The sequence below is a fragment of the Ursus americanus genome, chromosome 36 (assembly GCF_024610735.1).
Source record: "Ursus americanus isolate L20-20 chromosome 36, mUrsAme1.1.p, whole genome shotgun sequence".
NCBI classification, from domain to species: domain Eukaryota; kingdom Metazoa; phylum Chordata; class Mammalia; order Carnivora; family Ursidae; genus Ursus; species Ursus americanus.
Window position 1 is genome coordinate 14992776 of NC_142162.1, and position 24160 is coordinate 15016935.

The window sequence follows — 24160 nt, forward strand, 5'->3', positions numbered from 1 at the left end:
ACTTACTGGAGACCTTTTCTCAAACATCAACCTGATCGGGTCTCTTCCCTGCTTCTTAGCCTTCAATGGCTCCCTACTGATGGTCAGGCTACAACCACCCGTCCAGGCAACTCTCTCCTACATTCAGTCCTCTTTTCAAAGTCACACTCTGGCCAAGCCTCAACTGCTGTGTTCACAGTTCCTCCAAGGGCAATCCCCCAATTCCCCCACTCCACCCCCACTTGCAGAAGCTCTCCCCTTCTCTTCAGGATTCAGAGAGATAACCACTTTCTCTGACTTTGCCCCTCCCATGTACACCTTGATAGCCAGGTCTCCCTCACTGATTGCTTTGTTTCTTTGTTTCCAGGAGCTAACCCAGTACTTAGAGAAATCAACAAATACTTGCTGAATGAATGACCAGAGGGAAAAGTGACCGTACTAATTAAAAACCATGGTGACAATCATATGCTGAACATATACTCAATACTAGGCACCGTGTAGGACACTTGGCAAACATTACTGATCTGCAATTCACATCAACCTTGCAAAGTAAGTATTTCTAGATCTGTTTTACAATGAGAAAATTCAGGTGCAGAGAGGTTAAGCCATGTGTTCGAAGTCAGACAGCAGGTAAGGGGAGGAGTCAGGATTTGAACTGCTGAACCCTACACGCATCTTATTCCAAATGCCATAGACTTCTTAATACAGTACCAAAAAAGCATCGAGACAAACACGTAGGGCAGATCGAACGGAACAAGATAAACAACAAAACCAAACAAACAAGCCCCAAAGCCCCACTTTTCAGTTCTGTAGTCAAAGTTCCATATGATAGTTTAGACGCAGGAGAGGGAGGTGACATTTCATAGGGTGTCAAATACCACGTTTATATACGGGTAGGAAAACAGTTTCATTTGCTGGATGCACTCAATAAAAAGCTTTGAAATATACACGGCGTTTCCTATCGGAGTTATTAATAATTTTGCCCCAAAGTGTGGGCTGGCTGGACGGAGAACTATGGGTGTGGCTGGGAAGGTGCTCCGAGGGTCCTGCTCTGAGGGGGCTCCCCTCCTGTTTGGGGTTCCTACTCAGTAAGCCAGAGGCTGAAATGCTGATCTGATGTTTGGTCTTTTGACAATTTTCACTTAATGAATTGATTCCTACAGTTCATTAACATACCCACTTCCACTTCTGTATACACATATGTCTTAATTAGCTGTTCATTGGCTGTTTAATTACAAGAAAACAGCTGACAGCTGCCTTGCTGAATTCTAATGGCAGACGCTTTGGAACGGCTACACATTTGCTTTTGACAACCAAGATTTATTCATAACTCTATGATTTATTATGAATGTTCCTATGCCTGCCTGAATTATTGTATTTTCCAATACAACTAAAAAATTGGAATTTGGGGGGACCATCGAGGTGGGTGTTACGCCTCCCTCTCATAGCAGAGAATCCCTTCTGTAAATGACTAACTGTTACAAATTTATTTCTCTGGGCAACTTTCTGTTGAGAATATTCAGACGTATGGGGGGTGGGGAGAAGAAATATCTTTGGATAAACATGGGCAGAGAGTTAAGTATTTAAAGTTAAGGAGGAATATAACTGTTGATTTAATTTTACTGAGGGGTAAGGAGAGGGCATGAATAGATCAAAATCAGAGACAGGAAGAGGCAGAGGAAATGACAGAATTAAAACGGGGGGCGCAGGAATAATCGTCCTCAAGGAGGCAAATGAAGAAGGGAATTTGTTCTTCAGGAAAGAATAGGCCACCTCATTCGCAGAAGTTAGCTGGTACGCGCTACACTCACACAGCTGGTAGCAATAAATCATGACATCATAGATCTCCTGAACTACTTTCCCCTTCAATAATGACTGGCCTCCCTGTAGGATTGTATGTGCAAATGATCTCTGATTAAAGCTGACCTCATGTGTCATATTTGGTAAGCGTAGATGTCTGCTCTGCCGTCCTGTGATCTGCCACACTCCGACTCAATCCAAATATACACATTCAACAGCGGTGATCCCCAGGCGAGCGTGAGGAGCCCCGCCCTGAGCCAGACCCTATGTTAGAGCCCTACTGACATCAAGACCAATAGCCCAGCATTGCCTGTGAGCTGAGGAAGGGCAGCAGTTACTGAGACATGATTAAGACCAAAACAAAGAAACAAAAAATACAGAAAAAAAAAAACCCAAATCATCTTGATGCACATTGGGGTTTCACACATTCTACTAACCTGTGCATCTCATCACAGGACTGGAAGAGTGAGCGCAACGAAAATTTTTTCTTATCACCTGGTATATAACAGAACTGAAACTCTGATGTCACAGGATGCAGTAACAGCCAAGTCTAATTTTCATTTTAAATGGCTAGCTCTAATATTGGGGCCAGGTGTTATAAAACATTAAAATAAAAATGGTGGGCATGAATATATCAATGCTGAAATGCGGATAAAATTGGTCCAATGCTAGTGACATTTCATGACTGAAGTAAAAATATTAGACTCCTCTAAAAAACAATTTGAGCCTAAATGGAATATTTATGGACATTTCTTTTTAGCCTAATACATACAAGCCTCTAGAAATTGCTTTAACTCTTTCGGGGAAAAAAAGGGAAAAGTACCAATTTTGCATTCTGGGTATCTCTGAAAAGGCTTTTTCATTGTTAATCTCAGACAGCATATTGGGTTTTTTTTTTCAAATTCAATTTAGTTAACATATAGTGTATTATTAGTTTCAGGGGTAGAATTTAGTGATTCATCAGTGATTCGTGAGTTGCACGCAACACCCGTTACATCAAGTGCCCTCCTCAATGCCCATCACCCATTTAGCCCATCCCCCCACCCACCTCTCCTCTAGCAACCCTCAGTTTGTTCCCTATAGTTAAGAGTCTTGCATACTGTTAATGCAAAGACACTACTCCAAATTCTCCCTTCGCTGGGTGGAAAAGGAAACTTTCGTAGATCCAGAAAGTCTAAAGGATATAGATAACTGTTTTTATTGTGAGATAAATCTTTCTTCATCATCATCTGAGCAGCCACTGTATCTAATGAGGAAGCTAGGAACGGAAGTGGAATGAAAAATAGGACCACTTCTCAAAGGAAACCTCAACCGGTGTCATTTTTCTATAAACACTTCAGCATTTTTATTCACTTTGAAGACTGAACCTCAACCCTAACATCCATAGCCTCTGTTTTATTTCTGGCCTTTTCCTCTGCCTGCCCATTCCATGGTCTGCCCCCTCCTCCCAGACAGGCCTGCCTCAGTTTACCCCACACCCCCTCCTGCTGCTCACCCAGGTCTGGGACTAAATTCTGTTCCAAGAGCTCAGAAACATGTTTAGTGACAGACCTAAGCCCCTGCACCCCTCGATTTTATGTTTTTCTGAAATGCAATATTCAAGACATGACCAAAGCTGGTACACTGTTCCCTCATTATTTCAAAAGAACAAGTAGGGGCTCCTGGATGGCTCAGTCGGTTCAGCCTCTGACTCTTGCTGGTTGTGATCTCAGGGTTGTGGGATCAAGCCCCTGGAGGGCTCTTCACTCAGCATGGAGTCTGCTTAAGACTCTCTCTCTCTGCTCCCCCCATGCTTGTGTGTGCGTTCTCTCTCGCTCTCAAATAAAAATAAAAAAAAAATCTTAAAAAAAAAAAAGAACAAGTACAGTACCTTTTTAATAAAAACCTTGGAATAATAGAGCCTTTAAAAATTTGGGAACGGCATACTCTTCCTTATTTTCCACCATCCACAGAAAGTGACCCTTTGCTTCCTTTGTTGTATGTTGTCCCCAAAAGATAAGCAAGACTTCCCCACCTCTAGGTTTTTGCTGCCTCGTGGGCATGTGCTGTTCGTGCCACACCATAGATTGTAGCCTTACTCTAGGATTTAGTTCTTTTATATATATATATATATATATATATTTTAAGTACACTTCACCAAGGCATAAATGAAATACAGAAACACACCATTGTTAAGACACACCTTGATGAATTTTGGCCATGCGTACACCTGTCGGAACCACCTCCACAATCAAGACGGAACATTGCCACAAGTCACAAAAAGTGTCCTCTCTTAGCAGTCATTTCTTACCTCGGCTCCAGGTTACTACATCTGCTTTCTGCCATTACAGATTTAAAATTTTTACTTCTTCTAGAATGACATATAAATGCAATTATACAGTAATTATTCTTTTGTTTCTGGCTTCTGTCACTCACCATAATGTTGTGTGTGCAATTTGGTACACCCTCTCTCACTGCTAAGCAGCACTCCATCCTATGGACCTCATTCTTTCATCCCTTTTTCAGTGGATGGGCATTTGGGTTGTTTCCAGTCTGTGGCCGGTATGAATAAAGGTGCTACAAATATTCAGATAAAAGTCTCTCTATGACAGGTGCTTTTGTTTCTTTTGAGTAACTACGTAGGATGGGTTGTTAGGTCCTACGTTAGGTTGATAACTTATCACATTACCACCTTTTTCCAAAGGGGCTGTACCATGTCACCACCCCCCAAGTAATGTAGGAGACTGGAAAGTTCACCACTTTCCCTGCATCTTCTCTGCAGTGTTTTTGTTTTTCTGCGTGTTTTGCTCTATTTTAATTTTAGCCTTTCGGATGAATATGTCACGGTATTTCACTGTGGTTTTACTTATATTTCCCTCATGATTGAAGATGTTGAGAATATATTCACACGTTCACTGGTTCCTTGTCCAGTGTTTGTGAAGAGATTATTCAAGTTATTGTTTTTTTATTATTATTTTTGTCCTTTTATCTTAAAATTTATTTGTTTTTCTTTCTTTTATTTCTTCCAGTATATGGCTTGCCTTTTCATTTTACTAATGATCTCTTTTGAAAGGTACAAGTTTTTAATTTTGATCAAGTCCAATTTGTTATTTTTAAAGATAAGGTAAGGACTTCAGTGTGTGGTCTGAGAAATATTTGTATGTCTACTGTTACAAATATACATGATTTCCTCTAGAAATATAAAGTTACGTTTTATGCTTAGGACATTCTTTAAGTCAATATCTGCTTTCACAGAGAGGCATAAAAGTTAATTTTTTTTCATATGAATGTCCAGTTGTTCCAGCAATATTATTTGTAATGACCACTTTTCTTCATTGAATTCAACTGACATCTTCGTCAAAATTCAATTGACCTTAAATGAATGGATCTCTTTCTGAATCTCCCCCTTTTAAAATGTTTTCTGGTTTATTAAACCTAGGATTTGGTTCTTGCATTGCTCCTATGCAGACCTCATGTCTACAACTAGACCATAAACTGCTTGAGGTGGATCAGGTCTTCTACGACTCTGGATCCCCTACAGTGCTTACGTAGTGCCTGGCCCCAAGGGGGTGCTCCTATTTTTGTTTTTAGTAGCAGAATCTACATAACAAATAGCAAATGGTCACAAAAATATCAGGACTGGACCCATCCATGTTCTGGAAATGATATCTGACTAGAGTCACATGACTCAAGCACATGGAACTTGGCTAGCGATGATCGTAACAGCAGCCAACAGTTACTGAGCGATGGTTATATGGCTGGCACGTTTCTCGGTGCATTACCTAAATGCATGTGATAACCCCAGGAAGTAACTACAACGTCTATCCTCATTTTACAGATAGGGAGACAGGGGCGCAGAAAGGTTGGGCAGGTGCTCAAGCTGGGAAAGCAGAACTGGGATTCAAACCCAGGCAGCCAGGTTCCAAAGTCAGAGCATGAGCATACCACAATACTGTCTCTCCATAGGTAACAAAGGGGACTTGCAGAAGCTGGGCTGGGAATACCCAGGAGCCAGAGAAAAGAGCTACCAAACTGGCATCATTCTTGCGGTTTATGTGCAATGCTTACCTGAGCAAATATGTGGTAAAATACATAATCATTTCAGCAATTAAATAGGTTCTTTGGTTTCTTATGGTTTCAGGTGGTTGACTTTGCAATTTAAAATACATTCACAAAATGATTAGCTCAGAAAATGTCTGAGTCACTTTCTTTTCATTAGGTATCCATTTATATATATAATTAGAAATTTTCCGTATGTCTAGTGATTCTATCACAGAGATAAATTATTTATAATTTATGATGCTATAACCACTCTCACCTGGTTAGAGCATGATAAATCATTAACACCAACGGCAAAAGCAGAAGTCTCTTGACTTCACCACAGCCAGAAGTAAAAATATTAATTATAGCAGAGGGAAACTATAATTGCGGAGCAAATACTATATGCATCAAATATAAACACATACACTGTATAGGTTCCAGACTGGGCCTAGGCCCAATCTGTTAATAAAATTAAGTTTTAAAAGCTTGTTTCTGTGATTTCTGTTGTATAAGGTCAATAGGACAGAAGAACAGAACCACAGATCACCAAAATACACTTTGGCATCGAGCCTGTACAAGATCGGAGAGGGATCTAGAAAAATGACCCTGATAAAATAATAGCTGCCCTTTGTGTTCTTATGGGTTTAATTTTCGTCATAAATAAACATGGGGGTAAAAAGAAACACACATTGTTTCTGCCTGTGTAAACCCAGCGGTTCTCAGTCCAGATTTGATTGAACAGCAGGTTGTTCAAAAATTTTCTGAACTGTTGCATTATTTCACGCCAAGCAGCCCTCACCCCACCCCGGCCCTGCCTTAGACGCGGTTCCGAGGTGCTCCTTTTAGTCGGCACCTAAAACGTGGCATTCCTAGAAGACTCAGAGAGAGTGGTCAGTTTCTTGGGGCAGAGTGAGGGGACACGTGCTCATGCCCAGGACCCTGTCCACTTAAGAACAGAACTAGGTGATAATGCAGAGTCAAGTCTGCTTGGAACCTCTGGTGCCGGGGAGGCCACTGCTGTCTGTATACCCTTCCCCAAGAAAGGCTGCGCCATCTTGTACCAGAACGAGAAGGTCTGAACACAGAGTGGGTGAGGGTGAAGGGCGACAGGTGCCCAGCCACATCAGCCGAATTAACTCTGAAAGTCAACGGGATGACAGTTGTCCCAGGATGGCATAAGCCAGGCCGTGGATTTTGTTTTGTTTACTTTTATTTACCTAACTGATTAATTTTGAGGGAGGGCAAGTTGAGGAAGTAAAAGGACATCATTTTTTTTTCTCTTGGTAATCTAGAACCTGAGGCCTTGCGGGTTGCTATAAAATCCCCTTAAAGTAGCAAGCCCCCTATTCCTAAAAGGCAGGTGATTAAAAAAGCAAAAAGTGTGTTTGGCGGTGTGCAGAAAGCTTGAGTGTCACCAAGACGGGATCACTATGAAGCATCCGAACACGTACAAGTGGCACGTTACAAAGATTAACAGTAAAACAAAGACTTACGGAAATTACAAGGCAAATTTCCCTGAAGTCTCTTAGTAGTTATTTGCGTCTGAAGGTGATTTTGTATTTTATGACACTATATTTTCTAATTTCACTGAAGGAAAGCTAACCAAACCGTGGTTTGGGTTTTTTTTTTTTTTTTTGCCACAGCCTCAACAGGCCTTAGGGCTAATTCAGGCCTGGTTCACTGGCAATCAACTGTCTCAGAAGCCGCCTGCATGTTTAAATAGCTTCTCGCCTGTTTATTTTGCACTGTTTTATCCTATAAGCTGTCTCCAGGCCCTTCCAATATAAGCAGGAGGATTTAAATCTTAATAAATTGAGATTTGAATAACAGAGGCAATCTGGGTTTGGAGGTCTTGAATGAGTAGGATAAACATCTCTATTCCATTCCCAAATTATGCATGTGCCGTAACGCATTCTCCCGATCGGCATCAGTAATAATTAGAATAGTAACAAGAGCAGTAAGAAGGATAATATTTAGGTTTAAACAGCACTTTTCAGTTTATAAGGACTTTTACTTACAGCTTTTTTTTCTTTTTTTTTAAGATTTCATTTATTTACTTGTGTGTGTGTGTGAGAGAGAGAGAGAGCGAGCATGAGGGGGGAAGGGTCAGAGAGAGAAGCAGACTCCCTGATTAGCAGGCAACCGGAGGCGGGACTCCACCCTGGGACTCCCGGATCATGACCTGAGCCAAAGGTAGTCGCTTAACCAACTGAAGGCGCCCAGGCGCCCCTATTTACAGCTTTTCATTCTATCCTTGGAATAATTCTAAGAGGTAGGAAGAACAGGTGTTATGCCCACTTTATAGATGAAGAAACTGAGTCTAAAAGATTAAGACAAGCCCACAACAAGAGGGACCCGTGATGGCACTAGGACCAGAACCCAGTTCTTTCCAATGGCTTTGCCATAATTTGGCCAGAAGTATCAACATATGTATGCCAACAATAAGACCTTCAATCACATTCCTATGGAACTATTGGAAATACCTTCTTATAAAGTTTGTAACAGGGACACTACAGAAATCCAGAGTCATTTCTTTTTTAAAAAAAGATAACCCAAGGTATCGTTCATCGGGTCCATCAATTCTAGGATTGGAAGTGACAAAAAAGCAACGCTCGAATACTTTTCTCTAGCCTCCTGTTATTTTGACGGAAGACATAAAAATATATATGACTTTCTTAATTGTAATTTCACACCAAAATATTTATTCTGTCCTGTCATCTCTCATCACTCAAAATGCCGAGGAGTTGAATTCGTCGACATAGTGGAAGTCACATCACAAAGATTCATTCTAACATTAATAGAAACAACAACAATTAAAAAGCCTTACCTTGCAGCCTTCACATGTAATGACACCATAATGGATTCCTGATGATTTGTCTCCACAGATCTTGCAAGGAATAATTTCAATTTGAGCTGCAACAGAAGCACGCAACCAGTTAATTACATTTTCTTTTAAACACCTTATAAAAGCGTTCCCTGTTCAGCATTTGTATAGTGAAAACTAATAACCTGCTAAACATTATACTGCATTAACTATTCATTGCTGAACTGTGAGGGTCCCCCTAGAGCCCTGGACTAAATTATGGCTGCTCGTTATATAATAGCTTTCGGGTTATTAAAATGGGTCATTTGAGAAGGTGTTTAAGAACCCACAAGAAGACTGGAATCAGCATTTCAAAGCCTTCAAGAACTGGAGAGCTCGCAGTGTAGGCCTCAGAGCAAAGCAGATACTAAAACGTTTCCTCCGATCTCATTTTCCATCATTATTTTTAAAAGGTCGTAAATCTGTCTTGGCTGAGCATTGTAGCTCTACTGGTAGGGAAAAAAAATATATTCCAAAAAGTCAAGACTACTTAGGAAAATGATTCAATTCTAAATATTAATAAGTTACATATGCTGGCAAGTTAAGAACGCCTTAATCATCGTTTTCAATTAATGTAGTTGGCATGTGTTAAAAATCAGCCCATTTGTGTACGATCAAAACCTTTCAACCATAAAGTTAACAGCCTATCTGAATTTAATAATAGTGAATCCTGGCGAATAGTATTTGTAGTTTCTCAGTTCTTTATGTTGGAAACTGATTGCCTGGTACAGTGTGCATGTTTCTAATCAACTGATTACTTGAAGCTGCCTCATGTTGGAAGACCACCCAATCAGTGACTGATAGATATCACACCAAAGTTCTCGAATACGACAAAGCACATTTCTAAGCAAACACAATATACCTTGAGCACAGTTGGTTGGAAAGAACATCATTAAGGATTAAAAAAAATAACCTCAGGAATAATTAGGCAAAACAAAGTTCTTGGCCCACCTATTAAATATAAATTATATGTGAAACAAAGAAGACCAATACTGAGCTGTATACAAAGGATGGCGATGTTCACCAGTGAACCTGGAATGTTCCAATTATGCTAAGTTTCATTTTCCGTGGTTCTTGCTATGGATATCATGTCAGATTACTAAATCACACACACAAACACAATTGTAAGAGCATAAGTGTACTTCATTTTCATATAGTCCCTACCTAGCCCCATGCCTTACACAAAGCAATGACTTATCCAAGGAATATGTTGCACAATGTAAGTAAAACACATATACGCACAGCCCGCTCCTCCTTCCAGTGTAATCCCACATCCTGGAATAATTTCCAGCCATTTACTTTGGATTTGATGCGATGTTTGCATTCAATACTCAGAAACAGTATACATTAAATTACTGGATTTAACCTCATTATAAACCACGTGTCCCTGCTAACTTCCTTTCAAGGGGCCTAGTGCAAGTACTGTGGTGACTTTTAGGGAGTGCAAGCTATTCTAGAAGGAGAGTCCTTTTTCGTGTCTATCACTTTTTAAAAAAAGATTTATTTCCTTATTTTAGAGAGTGAGGGAGGGAGAGAGAGAGTGAGTGAATGCAGGGGGTAGGGGCAGAGGGAGAGGGAGAGAAGGGAGAGAGTTTTAAGCAGACTCCACACTGAGTGCGAAGCCTGACGCGGGGCTAGATCTCATGACCCTGAGATCACAGCTTGAGCCGAAACCGAGTCAGATGCTTACCCGACTGTGCTATCCAGGCGCCCTCATGTCAATTACTTTTAGTGTTGACACAGTGAGGTTCACCGTCCAGAGTTAGAGATTGTTCAAAATCTTACATCCAATATATTTCCCATAAGGAGTAAGCTTTCTAATACGTCAATAATGGTGTCTTTGTATGCCGTCTATTCTGAGTTCCACAGCTTAAGATGTCACAAGATCACATTTAGCAAAAATGATAATTTCTAAGTCTGCCTCATCCTAGTGTCCTGTTTGATTTCTTCAAGGAAATTCTTTTTGACATCTGAACTCTAACAATGCTTCACACTGATGGCCCCTCCAGTGTTTTTAATATAGTCAAGGCCAAGTTTTGTGTCACATATTGTCTGTAGTTCTAGAGAGTTACGTCCAGCATTGTCGAGACACAAAAGCCAAGCCGTGGTACAGACATTCTGAAAGGTGCTATCAGCTGAGAGTGACGGCCTGGACTTTCCCACAGGAATTAACTAGTCTGTAATGAGAACCAGCCTCCTCCACCCCAACCCCTAAGGAATAGAATAATTAGGCAACATAAAGTACTTGGACCATCTATTAAATAAAATTTATATGTGAAATAAAAAGACTTACTGAGCTGCTTTTGCTTATGTCTTACCTCAAGCCGTAATCACAGAAATCAGACACAGACAAACTTCGCTAAACCCTGTAGTTTAAGTCGGCATCAAAAAGATGTGAGGCAATTAAAGCAACCTCAGCACTGAACTTGGGCCTTTCAGGAGTTACCTTCCTTCCAGGTAACAATGGAGAGATCAAGCACATCTATTTAGTTCTTTATAAGATATGAAGGCCCTGGGCAGACCATACTGGGAACACTGTGTAAAACTATCCAGATCGAATGGAAAATAATGTATTGCTTGTTGTTCATTCTGCCTGGGCTCATAGTGGATAATGCCCAAGAAGTGAAAGGACGATGTTTAAGGCAGGACCAAAATGCCTGCCCATGGCTGCTGTAAGCCTGCAGGTGATCGGGAGGTCTGGCATGGAAGGGTCTGTTCATGATGGCGGTGGCCCTGGGATCCTAGTCTGGCACTTTCACCCTTGGAATGACTCATGGCCTGGCTGCGGGGGCGGCAGGTGGTGGTGGAGGGGAAGGCGGGAGGGTCGCTGTTGCACAGACCCAGCGTTTGGGGTCAACCACTGCATAGGACTGCTGGCCTGAGTCAGGCTCCCAAACTCGGCCTTGCTCCCAGGGGCTTTGCATCTGGAGGGCACTCAAGCTGAGAGTATTTCCCAAGATTTATGGAGGCCAAGATGCTTAGTATGAATGGACTCACTGTAGATTGACCTGTATTTCCAAGCAGGGGCCATGGGCCTAGACCTTTGACCCCCCACTCTGTTTGTGCTTAGCTCCTGTGGACAATGTTGGCCAAAGAATGGGAATTAGAAAAGCTGTGCTAGGAATCTCATGGTAAGGTGATGGGAGGGGTCTCCAAAGCAAATTTCAAGTATTCTGATTGGTCAGATTAAACTATTCAACTAGCTTACCCTCTGGGTTGGCTCTCTTATCTCAGAAGACAATTTCAGTTGCAAGTGCTCTTTAGGAAATGATTAAAATCCACCTGCTCCAAAAAGCAAACTCTCTGAATGTGATCTGATCACATGTGTTGGTATTTCCAGAAAGCAAACATTTGCAGATTGGACCAGGGCACTTACTCAACCTTCCATTTAATTCAACAATGCATAAAAGCCACTTCCTCCACCTTGTAGTCAATTTACAGAATTCAAATGTATCAACGAGAAAAAAAAAATGCCTTGCAATATTTTTTCAAAAAGAAAGCAGTTTAGTTCCCTAAATTTGAGTTTTCAGACCAACAAGAGGGAAAAGGACAAAAATCCCTTTGCCCTTTGCTTTTTCTATCCCTCAGGCTTTTTTCATTTTCTAACAGACAGTGTTGTTTCTTTTCAAAATAATCTTCTTTTAACACAAATTATGAGTCTTGGCCCATATATATACTGCACACATTAACTCAGCCCGAATTTCAAAGGATGAGTTCTGTCAGACACCACTACTGTCACAAGTATATTGATTAAATTAGTCCACATACATATTCATCGCCCCAAAGAGGTTTATTGTGTAGCGGAATATCTGAAGCAAGACACACGCATATAATCATGAATTGGCTTAACAATGCACAATCTTGCTATGAAAAATTCTAATTTGCCCACATTTTCAGCTCTATTGCCTAAATAATTTGCTCTCTCATGCACCCTAAGTAATTCAAGCACGCTCTCTACACCTGCAGAGGCAAATTTCTGCAGTTTCAAGGAGCCGACAACAAGTGGCAGCGGGGAGTCAGGAAATCCTGGAAGCAAGTGTGCTAATTAGCCAAGTGGTCCTTGGGCTGGGCTGTCGCTTAGCATTGTACTTCTGTAAAAGGTTGGCTTTTTACTTTTAATTATAAAAGGGACAGGAACATGGACAATGACATTCTCAACACCTCATTTACTCCTCAGGACCTTTTTTGGGGAGATATCTTGGCCCAGAGGAAAATACCCATTTTCCCAAAGAATTAAAAAATACAATTGGACAAGAGTTGTACCCATTCTATGGGTGAAAGGTGATGTCATGATAATCTAATGGATTTTTAATAACCAATAACATGCAACATGTACTTGGGCTTATAACGTGTTAGGCATGACAGCCATTCCTCCGATACCCTACAAGCGAGGGGCTCCCGTCATCATCATCATAACCATCATCTGCATTTTCCAGATGAGAAAACGGAAGCTCAGAGAGGCTAAACAACTTGCCCCAAGTCAGAGAGCCAGGAAGACGTAAGGCTGGGATTTGGGCACATTTTATCATTTTTGTTTGACTCAGTAGTTTTTTTCCCTTTTTCCCACCATACTTCACAGCCAAGGTAAATTGCTCCAATAACAACATCAGGAACACACCGCTATCAGTATGCCACCATTAACCTGGAACGCAAAGGACACAGCACACGTAATTTGGTTTAACTGACATAACTACTCAGAACTGAGACCAAGATATCTTTCTGGGAGTTACCTTACTTATTAGTACTTTATAACTGTAAGCAATCATCAACCTTCTAGACCATTCTTCTCCATTTTATAAAATTCCGAGTAGTTTTTGACCTCAAGATGACTGACGCCAATGTTTAACAATTTTTAAAGGCTGGGCAAATTACTTAACCTCTCTGAGCCTCAGTTTCATATCTGAAGATTCAGTGATACAATGTATAAGTGATGTAGCACGTAAGTGATTACTGTATACATGTATTCTCTCTCTCTCTCTCTCTCTATGCACATCACACAGTTGTTAGAAATATTTGGCACTCGGTAAGTAGTAGTTATTATTACTGTTATTGTTGATAAGAAATCCTGCCTTATAGCGAAATGAAATTCTTTTCTGCAGACTTTAAGCCCTTTCCAAAGTGGGGATAGAGAAAAGCTGCTTATCCTCCAAATAATATGACAGGCGGTTCCTACCAGCCACCACGGCAATCCTTTACAACACTGGCACTTAACTGCTACAACCCAGCAGTATATTGCAATCAGTCGTGGTATGTGTCCCAAGCAATGTGTTACTAATAATAGTAAAAAAAAAAAAAATTAAAATTTTTATTGGTTCATATAAAAAATAAACTAATAGGGACCTACGGTTACCCCAATAATATCTTTCACTCTAGCTCACTTGCATAACCATATACTTTCTTGAATTGGACTGAACAGGGCGGGGTTACTGCTGGCTTGCCAGGAAATGGCCAAACCTTGGGTACAGCCATGAGGGTATGTGACACAGAGGAATGTTATGTAATTTTGTGTGTCTTGCAAAAACCGTCAAGAACTACTGCTTAAAAAAACAAAAACAAAAACAACTATCTTTTACACCAATCTGTTGACAGTCTTTCTTCTGGAGGGCTGAGAACACGGAAGACTTTTCACTTGCTATGTTACATATTCCTCCAATGTTTGAATTTTTTACAACCAGCATGTATTACTTTTGTAAGCAGAAAAACCAATAAAGATTAAAAAGAAAAACCCTAAGGCATTTGATTTTATTTTCAGTAAAATGGCTTGAGTCCTTTATGGATTAGTCACTTTATTTTATCCCCAGTTTAAAACTGCTGGGGTATTAAAGACTTCGGCACCTGGACGGCGGGCGGCCGGGCCTGCATGTCAAGGCCGGCGGGGGGAGAGCGGCGGAGGCTTCACCTGCTTACCCGGGGCTGCTTTCAAAGCTCCCGGCTTCTACCGTTTCCTGGCCCCTCTGGGTCTGGCCATCTCCTGGTTCCAAGGACACTGTTCCCTGCCCAGTAGGGCCCCGCTGAGGGGCTGAAATTCACCTGGCTGTTGAGCCCGCTGCAGAGTAAGGGAGCCTCGCTCTAATTTGTTTGCCCAGATAAGCACCTCTTTTTCAAACCATCCTTGCCTGGGCGGTGCCTTCTTTATACTGTGCAAAGGTGCTGTGCGTCCTAGCGGTGAACAACTCAGGGAGCAAAATGCTTTTCCTCCACTCTCTCAGGGCTGCTGCTGGGGGCCACAGAGGATTTGCAGAGTGCTCTCCTTACATCTCCATGGTGGGAGGGGAAGAGACTGTGGGCTTTGAACAGTTCGGCACCTTCAGTTGTCCTGGACACATGGCTCGGGGTACAGCATGGCTATGTCCCACAGCCCAGGAACGTTCAATGATCCTTGGGGGGGGTGGGGGGGTGCGGAGGGCCGAGTCCCACCTGTATACTATCCAAACTAGCCATCAACGTGTTCTGCCATTGTGTCCGCTAAATATATACTAATTATACTAGTATGTTTCCCTGATACAGTCTTTCCTTCTACTGATTCTGGATTCTTTCATAACAGTACTTAATCCTCACTGAACATCACCAAAGCAATTAGCCACCTAATTAGAAAAGCCCTACCCCTTTGATACAGCAGCCTCGTGGCCATTTCTGGCAACGATAATAATAATGTCTGATATTTGCAGAGTTCTCTAACAGACTTTAAAGTTTTTGTTCTCATTAGTGTGTTTTGATTTTGGTGCTCGCAGCAGCTCTGAAGCAGGCCGCTGGGTATTATCATCCCCATTCCACAGATGCAGACAGTGAATCTCAGGAGGGTGAAACGGCTTCTCTCTGCCTGGATTTCCCAGAGTTTCAATGGTAGAGGCAGCCACAAATAAGACAGACTTGGTGTCTCTTCCCTATTCAGGATTATTTGATGCCTTTAGATTTATACTATCATCGATCTGGGGCTCCCAAGGGGAAATGACACGAGAGAGAAAGAGCTGCAGGCTGATTGAGCTAAGAAGTGGAGTCCGCAATCCTTCCAAGTCTCTCTCTGACCCTCCACTTGCTGGGTGGCCTCAAGCAAGTTACGTACACCTCCACTTCCTCCGTCTATAAAATGGGAATAATTCTTACCTCCCAGGCAGGTGGTGGTAAATGAATGCTCGCAAAGCTCTTTGAAGATGAAAAGACTTATATAAATGGGAAGCTTTAGGAAGCTTGGCATATCGTTCTTGGCAAGGACCAGGACGCTGTGCCCTCACTACCCACAACAGGCTCCTCCACAAAGAGAATAAAGAAAAATACACAGAACTGTAATTTTCATCTGCTAGCTAGACTTAGTTGTTTTTTTTTTTAATTGTTGGTTCCCCAAATGCCTTCCTGAGGGACTAATAGGTCCAGATGCTACGTATCTTAGTCTCAAGAAAAAAAAGAACACGTTAGATGGAGAAGTCACCACTCCAGAGCAGCTGTCACAAGCAGTCACCAAAACGAAACTTTCACCAGGGCTTGTGCTGTCTTGTGGAGGCATCGTGGAAAGTGCAGGATTCCCACATGTTAAACCATAAACATACACGTCACACTGTGACATTCTGAGCCTTGGTATTAAGCTGATGTCTGACTCAAAGGAGCTTGTCGAATGAGACCCATTAAAAAGAGAAAAAAAAGTCTTGCTCCGTATTTGACGAAACTGCTGTATCTCACCTACTTCTTTAATTGTAGTTTCTGCTGAAAACTTAACAGCTTTAAAAAAATGATTTTTTAAATAAAAAGTATTGCCTGTACCTCCAAAATACATACACATAAACACACCTCTAACAGTCAAGAGAACAAGCATTTGCAAACTTAATCTAAAATAAGTCAAAAGCGGAATTTTGGAACTTGGCTATTTCCTTCAAGACTTTATACACGTACGACTTCAGTGCAGAAGAGTTAAAACACTCGGCCAGAATCCCCTCTATGAATTCAGAAAGAGCTTAGCTGGGCATGCAGGAAATCTCTGAAGAATAAGGAAGACAGGCATATCTTCTCATGTGGCTTTCTGTGAATATGCAGGTAGTCTGACAATGGGAACTGAATATTAATCCTTTGTAATACGTTCCTATCCTTACTAGATTAAGCTTTCTAGAGAACCTGACTCACATTCCCCGATGCATACATATCTCTGCTAAAAGCCCAGTCCAAAGGAGCACTTCTGTCCCTAGACAGGGAAATTCTGTCCAACCAGGGAGAAGACAGATTTTTCATACAGAGGAACAGTGGACGGCTTTGATGTTTAGATCCAGTTCTACCGAGAACCCTCCTACTGCACAGGAATGCACAAAACACCTGGGTTTAAGGTAACTGACTTTTTACCTCGTTTGGTAACTGCCCGATAACCAAATCAACCTTGCATAAAATACTTGAACAGCAAGAGAAGCAGCTTCTCTTTAGTCATCCAGTGGACAAACACTGAACAAATGCTCACTCCATAAAAGATGATGGCATTAATATCAGCAAAACGAATACCTCTCTCTTTTGTCTTCCCTAATCTGAGCTCTCTATCACCTTTGTAAATACTGAGGCATATTTGTTGTTGAGAACGTGCGGGGTTACATACAATCAGGGACCAAGACAAAGGTAACTGGCCATTTGGCCGATTTTTCTCTGTTGGGATAAGGTTCCTCTAAGATTCTAGAATTAATGACATTTCTTTTCAATACTTAATTACTGAAGATTTTCTAGGACCTTAAGATCAGAAATACCTCATAAAAATTCTTCTCTTGAGTCTCTCCGTGTGCATTAACTGTCATTTCCTATTAGCAGGAAAAAGAATTCATTTTATTTCACTAATTGGTTAGATTCTGATCAAGGTAAACCCCTAATAACTTCTTTTCCAACAACAGATGTGTGTCCCTGACATTCTTCTGGACCATACTAGGCCGAAAAGATGTCATCTGTCACACAACTGCATCTAATCTTTACTCTCGATCAACCTCACTCTAGATACCAATTCCTTTTTTCCCCTAAACAAGAACAACTGCACCCCATTTAGGTTAAATCTTCCTCTGCTTGCAGTTGTGAGCAATGGGGTCAGCTCTTTGCTTTCATCATCCGAAGTCTGTTTTTCACAACAACAGAGAAGAACATCTTTAAAGCCAAACCAAATCTGGAGATCTTATCTAGTTTCTGCTTAGCCCAAAATATTAGAACTGCTGCATTTTATGAAATAATCTTACTTTACACAATTACCCCTGAAATTCTCACACCTAGCATTCCATTTGGCAGCTCTCTTAACTTCATACCTGCTTATGCATACCTCAGACTGGCCTCATTGTACCATCTTGGTATCTCAATGCAGAAGCTTTTATTTATTTTTTAATAGGTACATATAGCATTACAAAAATAAACCAACCTGGTGATTCAATCACCAGCCCATGGACAGAACAACCTATTGACATAGAAATGGATCTTATACCAAACAGGACATTTGTATAAATCTATTTGCTCTATGGCTTCATATGAGCCCCATCCATTGTATACTTAGCATATGGCATCACAGTTTACTGAATAAATCAATCAAAACATTGTTTGCCTCAGAACACTCCTTAAAGTGCTAACATCTGCCTAAAAAGTCAGTCGTTGATTGCTAATTTCGATCGTACAATTTCTATGACCCCCCTCCCCACCCCAATGGTGCTACCACAAAAACCAGCTGGATGAAGACATGCAGAAGTGGGTCAAAATAACAAGAATCAGGTTACATCATCGAAGTTTACCAGGCCAAGGACTCCACTGCTTCTTTCCGTTAGCTTGGACTGGTTTTTTGATCAGTTACTATGCACTGAATAGTAGATTATGTCATTTAAAAAAAATTCTCTAATCAAACCAAGTCTGGATTCATGGCAGAAGATTGAAAATAACTTGTAACTTTAAACCTTCGAAACACATTTAATTCCTCCATAGTATGCCAAAGAGGACTAAAATGACAATGCCTCCATAGCCACGGGAACACAGGTCGGTGACACCAGAACTTTCTCGGTCCAAGGACCCAGGGTGAGGATGGTAAGAAGGATTATCCCACAGCCCCAATCCCCTGCTTCACCTCTGTGCTATTTCCCACTTTACAAAATCTCCCTAGAATTAATAGGGAGAATGGAGCTTTGGACAACAAGCCAGGGAAAGGTCTGGTTTTTATTAAAAGTCATAAGCAAATTATTCAGACTTGCCAGAAGCAGAAGTGTAGATGTTGTCATATTAATCACATTAAGACTGCAAGATCTTGAAGGATTAGTGACCAACTCCTGGAAGAAAAATTCTTCAGGGTTCTCCACCTCTAATTTCTAGGACATAGCCAGTGACATCTAAACCACCAATATGTCAAGTTCTGGATTGCAGTGCAATAGTAAATTTTTTATTTAAAGATTTTTTTATTTATTCATTCGACAGAGACAGGCCAGTGAGAGAGGGAACACATCAGGGGGAGTGGGAGAGGAAGAAGCAGGCTCCCAGCGGAGGAGCCTGATGTGGGGCTCCATCCCAGAACGCTGGGATCACGCCCTGAGCCGAAGGCAGACGCCTAACGACTGAGCCACCCAGGCGCTCCTGCAATAGTATTTTTTTGACAATTATCTTTTACGATGTTTTTCTTAGACAACTAGTTCAGCCAGGCATAGGAACGACCAGACACATGACCTGAGGAGTTTTTTCTGACTCTTAACTGCAGGCTCTTTAAACTTGCTTTTTAAAGAAGCATTTCCATTCTTAATTATGTAAGATCAACCAGAGAATGGCTAACAATATTTGCTGATAGCCGAAGCACAGTTGTTTCCAAGTCTATTCCCATGGGGGAAGGCAGGAGCTGGTAGCTATTTCTTCGTAGGAAAGGCAGATGCAGTAGTAGTTATGAGGCAGGAGGAGAAGGAATGTTCTGACCAAGCTAAGAGACTGTCATGTTTATTTTAAGAAGGTCTGAACATCAGACTAAACATCAATTCACAGAGTATAATACCTAATAAATGTCATTTTTTCCCAACAAAAGCAAAGGTATACCACGGGTGTTTATCTTGAACCTCCCTATTCTTCCATGAGTCATGTACTAGAGACCAGAGACCGTGCGGCCCTATCACAGGAAGGGTCACGGCACTGCCCTTGTTCGACTTTCCATTTCTTTTTTTTTTTTTTTTTAAAGATTTTATTTATTTATTTGACAGAGATAGAGACAGCCAGCGAGAGAGGGAACACAAGCAGGGGGAGTGAGAGAGGAAGAAGCAGGCTCATAGCAGAGGAGCCTGATGTGGGGCTCGATCCCAGAACGCCGGGATCACGCCCTGAGCCGAAGGCAGACGCTTAACCGCTGTGCCACCCAGGCGCCCTTCGACTTTCCATTTCTGCTCCTATAGTCCGAGCAGCTGCTTTTGCCTGCAGACAAACGTTTCAGATGACATTCTATGACTGTCCTCGCCCTGCACAGACGCCTATCGGCTACCCAGCATTGGGCCATGTGTGCTTTTGTCACTTCAGATAGCTTGGGTGAATGAGTGTGACATTATCATCAGAATAAGTGAATTCTTATAATTTGCAGTAAAAGTGCACCATTCACACGCTCTGGTACTTCAGTGTGGCAAGGTTTTGAGAACCACTTCACAAGTGATGGCAACACATTTCACACGAGATGGAAACACACTCTGATTGCTAACAGCTGCTGCAGGCACATCTTACCGTCACCGCCCGAGCTCAGAATAGCAGGTCCTTTTTAACGCTGGTGACTGCCACCATCTTCCCTCATCACACACACACACACACACACACACACACCCCATATGCCACATGCTCACACACGGGTCCATCCAGCTGCAAGTCCTGCCACGACTTGCTGGGAACCTGCAGGGTTAGACACCGGGACGCCGAGAGGATACCCGGAGCGCACGAGCTCACTGCATCTTGTTACCTTAGCTTCACTGTATACACATCAAGGATGAAAGTGAAGGCTGTTTTAAAAGCAGAAGAAAGGAAAGAGTTGAGTATAACCTTGAAGGTGAAGTGCAGAGGTTAAATCTGCAAGTTCTAGAGCCTGGGGTTGAATCCCTGACCTGTTACTTACTAGCCATCTGAACTTGGGCAGCTTTTCTTACTCTCTCTGTGTCTGGTTTTCCCCCTTTCCTTTAAGATGATTCCTACTTCATTGTAAAAGGGTACCCAGGTCCAGTGCCCGAAGAGACGGTGCGCAGCATACAGTAAGTGCTTAATAAACGTTAGCATTCATCCTCCTCCTCCTCACGCATGTTTTAAGGACAGTAGTATCTGGCAAGGGCTGCAATTGGAGTTGAGAGAACTAGCAGACGAATGAAGGATAGGTCATTATACTTTTAAATAAAGACATGGTAAAGTTTAGCAGCTGTTTTGTTTTTAAGATTACTTATGGGGGGGGGGGAAGGGAAAGAGGGAGAGAGAAAATCTGGAGCAGACTCCCTGCTGACACCGGGCTCTATCACACAACCCTGAGATCACCACCCAAGCAGAAACCAAGAGTGGGACACTTCACCGACTGAGCTACCCTGGAGCCCCTAGTGGCTTTATTTCTAATGCAGGGGGCCTAAGATGAGAAGTAACACCAAACAGAAATAAAGCAGAACTGAAAGAGACCAGTGCATATTATGTCAGCGACCCACTTTCCAAGTAAAACCCATGGCAAGGCTGGCATCTTGGAGAGATGGTAAGCAGAGGAAGTGGAAGAAGCTTCTAAGAGCTGTGTGGTGAGATAGCAAAAAGACTGAGCGACCTAAAACTACCTGTCAGTGAGTGCAATTGACCAACCCCCCTGAGAATCTCTGCCAGCATCTTCCATCTTTCTCCAGGGCGTCCTGTCCCTCCTCTGTTCTTAGATGCACTGCTGCACCAGCTAGTCCTCCCCATCAGTCCTGCTATGCTAAGCTCTGTGATTTGACTATTACAGGCAAGTTGACCTGTCATTTCTCCAACAGCAGGCACATCTTTTTATGCCAACCCCCCCAGGTGTCATCTAGTCAGGGAAAAAGTAGTAATCCAAAGAAAAAGAGAAGTCCACCTGGCAATCAAGTTGTCTATTTCATCTCATTTTGGCTTAGGAAAGGGAACATAATGAAATGTTCTCCTCAAGGTCCAGAGTAAAAGTTCTGCCAGAGCTCTTACCACAGCTAGAACACTTTGTTTCTATACACCTGCCCCCTACTTTTTCTGCCTTATTTAAAAACAAATGTTTACTACTATTGATCAAGAGGCATTCCTTTCAATACCATGCCTTTATAGAAAAAGACAAGGCGACACAATGCTAACATGGTGTTGATCGAAAATAAAGTATTATTTTCCCTTCAAGGTAAACAATCTCAATAGCATGTGTTGGAACGGAGTTAGGTTGTGACCACGCCCCCCTCCCCCAACCCCAGTAATTGGGCTTTTGCTTTAAATCCGAAGCAGCAAGGCCCTTGGCAAGGCGCGTCAGTCATGCAAATCTATTTCCATTGTTATTTATTTTTCAAAACAAAACCTTCAACAGCCAAGCATTTTAGGACCTCAGGCTACGTGGTTCCCACCTACACTGGTCTAAGGCATTAGATGTCAAGGGCCAAGTCCAAGGTCATGTCAGGACCATTAAGACACACAGAAGTAACTTAAAAACTGAGGCAGGTTCTGGTTGCAGCACAAAAGTGTATTCGTCAGACAAGAGCTTTCCCTGTAAAATGTTGGGGAACCGATGCCCAGAGGAGTGGCTGGAGCCAGCCCAGTGCTCCAGGAAAATCAACCTAACTACTCACCTTGACCTGCCTTTATTTTGATTTTGCTGTTATTCAAAGAAACCCAATGCAGTCACTGAAAGCAATTCCAGAGTTCAAAAAAAGAGAATTAAGGCTTAGAAAAAAATCATTTAAATACGTGTGCAGGTTTCCAGACTGAAAATTCTGAATGGGACAAGATTTTTTCAGGTAGGTGCATAACCTTGAGATGTTGTTTAAAAAACCAGTCACGCCTCAAATGCACCTGCCAATAATCAGAAAGACAGTCAGCACCTCTGAGGAATTATTGTTCATTTAAAACATCCTTTAAAATATGTCACAAGAGTAAGTTTGACCAGCCCTTACCCATCCCCACCCTCTAAAAGAAACAAATCATATTTCTATTGAAGCCGGTTTCCTGTTCGTGGAATCAGCTTTTTGAATTGTCAGTTAGCCAAGATGAACTGATTACCATAAAATTTATCATTGCCAATAGCAAGGCAGGTTAACTCTACTAGACAAGTATCAATCCATTTCAAAATATTTCCTGAGAGTGAATTACTCCCATCTATGACAGAGCAATGCTTTCCCCTTTCCTGGTCGGTTGAGGTCAATGGTGTTCATGAGAGACATTCCAGTGCCCAGTGAGATGGTATAGTCCATTTTAGAGTGAATCTATCACTTGTCTTTCTTTCTTGATGTGGACATTACTAATTAATTTCAAAGAATGTTTTCTTTGGGCATAATTTTACAAATATTCTTTGAGAACCTAGTTCAAGGCGCTTTGTAAAGGATAATGTCCTCAATAAGGCAGGGGGTTCTCAGGAGCAGTGAGGACAATGATTTTAAAACGTCCCTCAGATTTTTATATGTGTTATTCCAGGAGCTTTCCTTAATGGTTTTTTTTTTTTTTAAAGATTTATTTATTTATTTATTTGAGAGAGAGAGAGCACAAGCAGGAAGGAGGGGCAGAGGGAAAGGGAGAAGCAGACTCCCTGCTGAGCAGGGAGCCCGAGGGGGCTCGATGTGGGGCTCGATGTGGGGCTCGATGTGGGGCTCGATGTGGGGCTCGATGTGGGGCTCGATGTGGGGCTCGATCCCAGGACCCTGGGATCATGACCTGAGACAAAGGCAGATTCTTAACCAACTGAGCCACCGAGGAGCCCCATCCTTAACGGGGTTTTAAGGAAGAGATGAAGAGAGAGAAAACCAATCCTGAAAGTGGCAATCAGGCTACCTTCAGTCTAACCTCCATCAGGGAGTCAGGAGGCTGGGGAGCCTTTAGTTCCTGGGGATACCAGTCTCTCACTCTTCTCCTAACCTAACAAATAGCCGTGTGGCATCTTCACCCTCACGGACTTTGCCAGGATCCACATTTTAGTGAACTACAACTGAAAAATGGGGAGCAAGAAAGGAGAAAATGGAAAGCCCCAAGGGCCAACAAACAAATTTCCTAAACCAATGATGCATTTTAACATTCTAGGAATTTAAATTCATATTAACTGTTATTTGAATTAACGTTCGGTCTGTCTAGTGAGAGAGTAATTGCTGAAACTGGAGGAAACTGGTCACACAGACTTCAGGCAATAGACATAAATGGCCAGTGGGCCAAGGGGTCTGAGGTCACAAGTGGCAGATCTAAGAAGGAGTTCCCCAGGAATGCTGCCACTTCACTCCAGGGAAGTTGTCTCTCCCCAATTGCAGCAAGCCAAAACCATCCCTAGAAGAAAAGCACGGGGACAAGAAAATAGGTCACAGTTCTATACATTCTTCAGCAGTAGCTCATAAACCTTAAAAA

General features: G+C 42.0%; 1 protein-coding gene across 5 annotated transcripts in view; it reads right to left on the reverse strand.

Annotated features, from left to right (window-relative positions):
* Positions 1–24160, reverse strand: part of RORA (RAR related orphan receptor A) — a 1262587-nt gene that overhangs the window by 30153 nt on the left and 1208274 nt on the right. For all 5 annotated transcript variants that reach the window (XM_045814466.2, XM_087859286.1, XM_087859285.1 and 2 more), the window contains one exon: positions 8627–8712. In XM_045814466.2, the coding sequence (XP_045670422.1) occupies positions 8627–8712 (86 nt within the window). The remainder of the gene's footprint in view (positions 1–8626; positions 8713–24160) is intronic.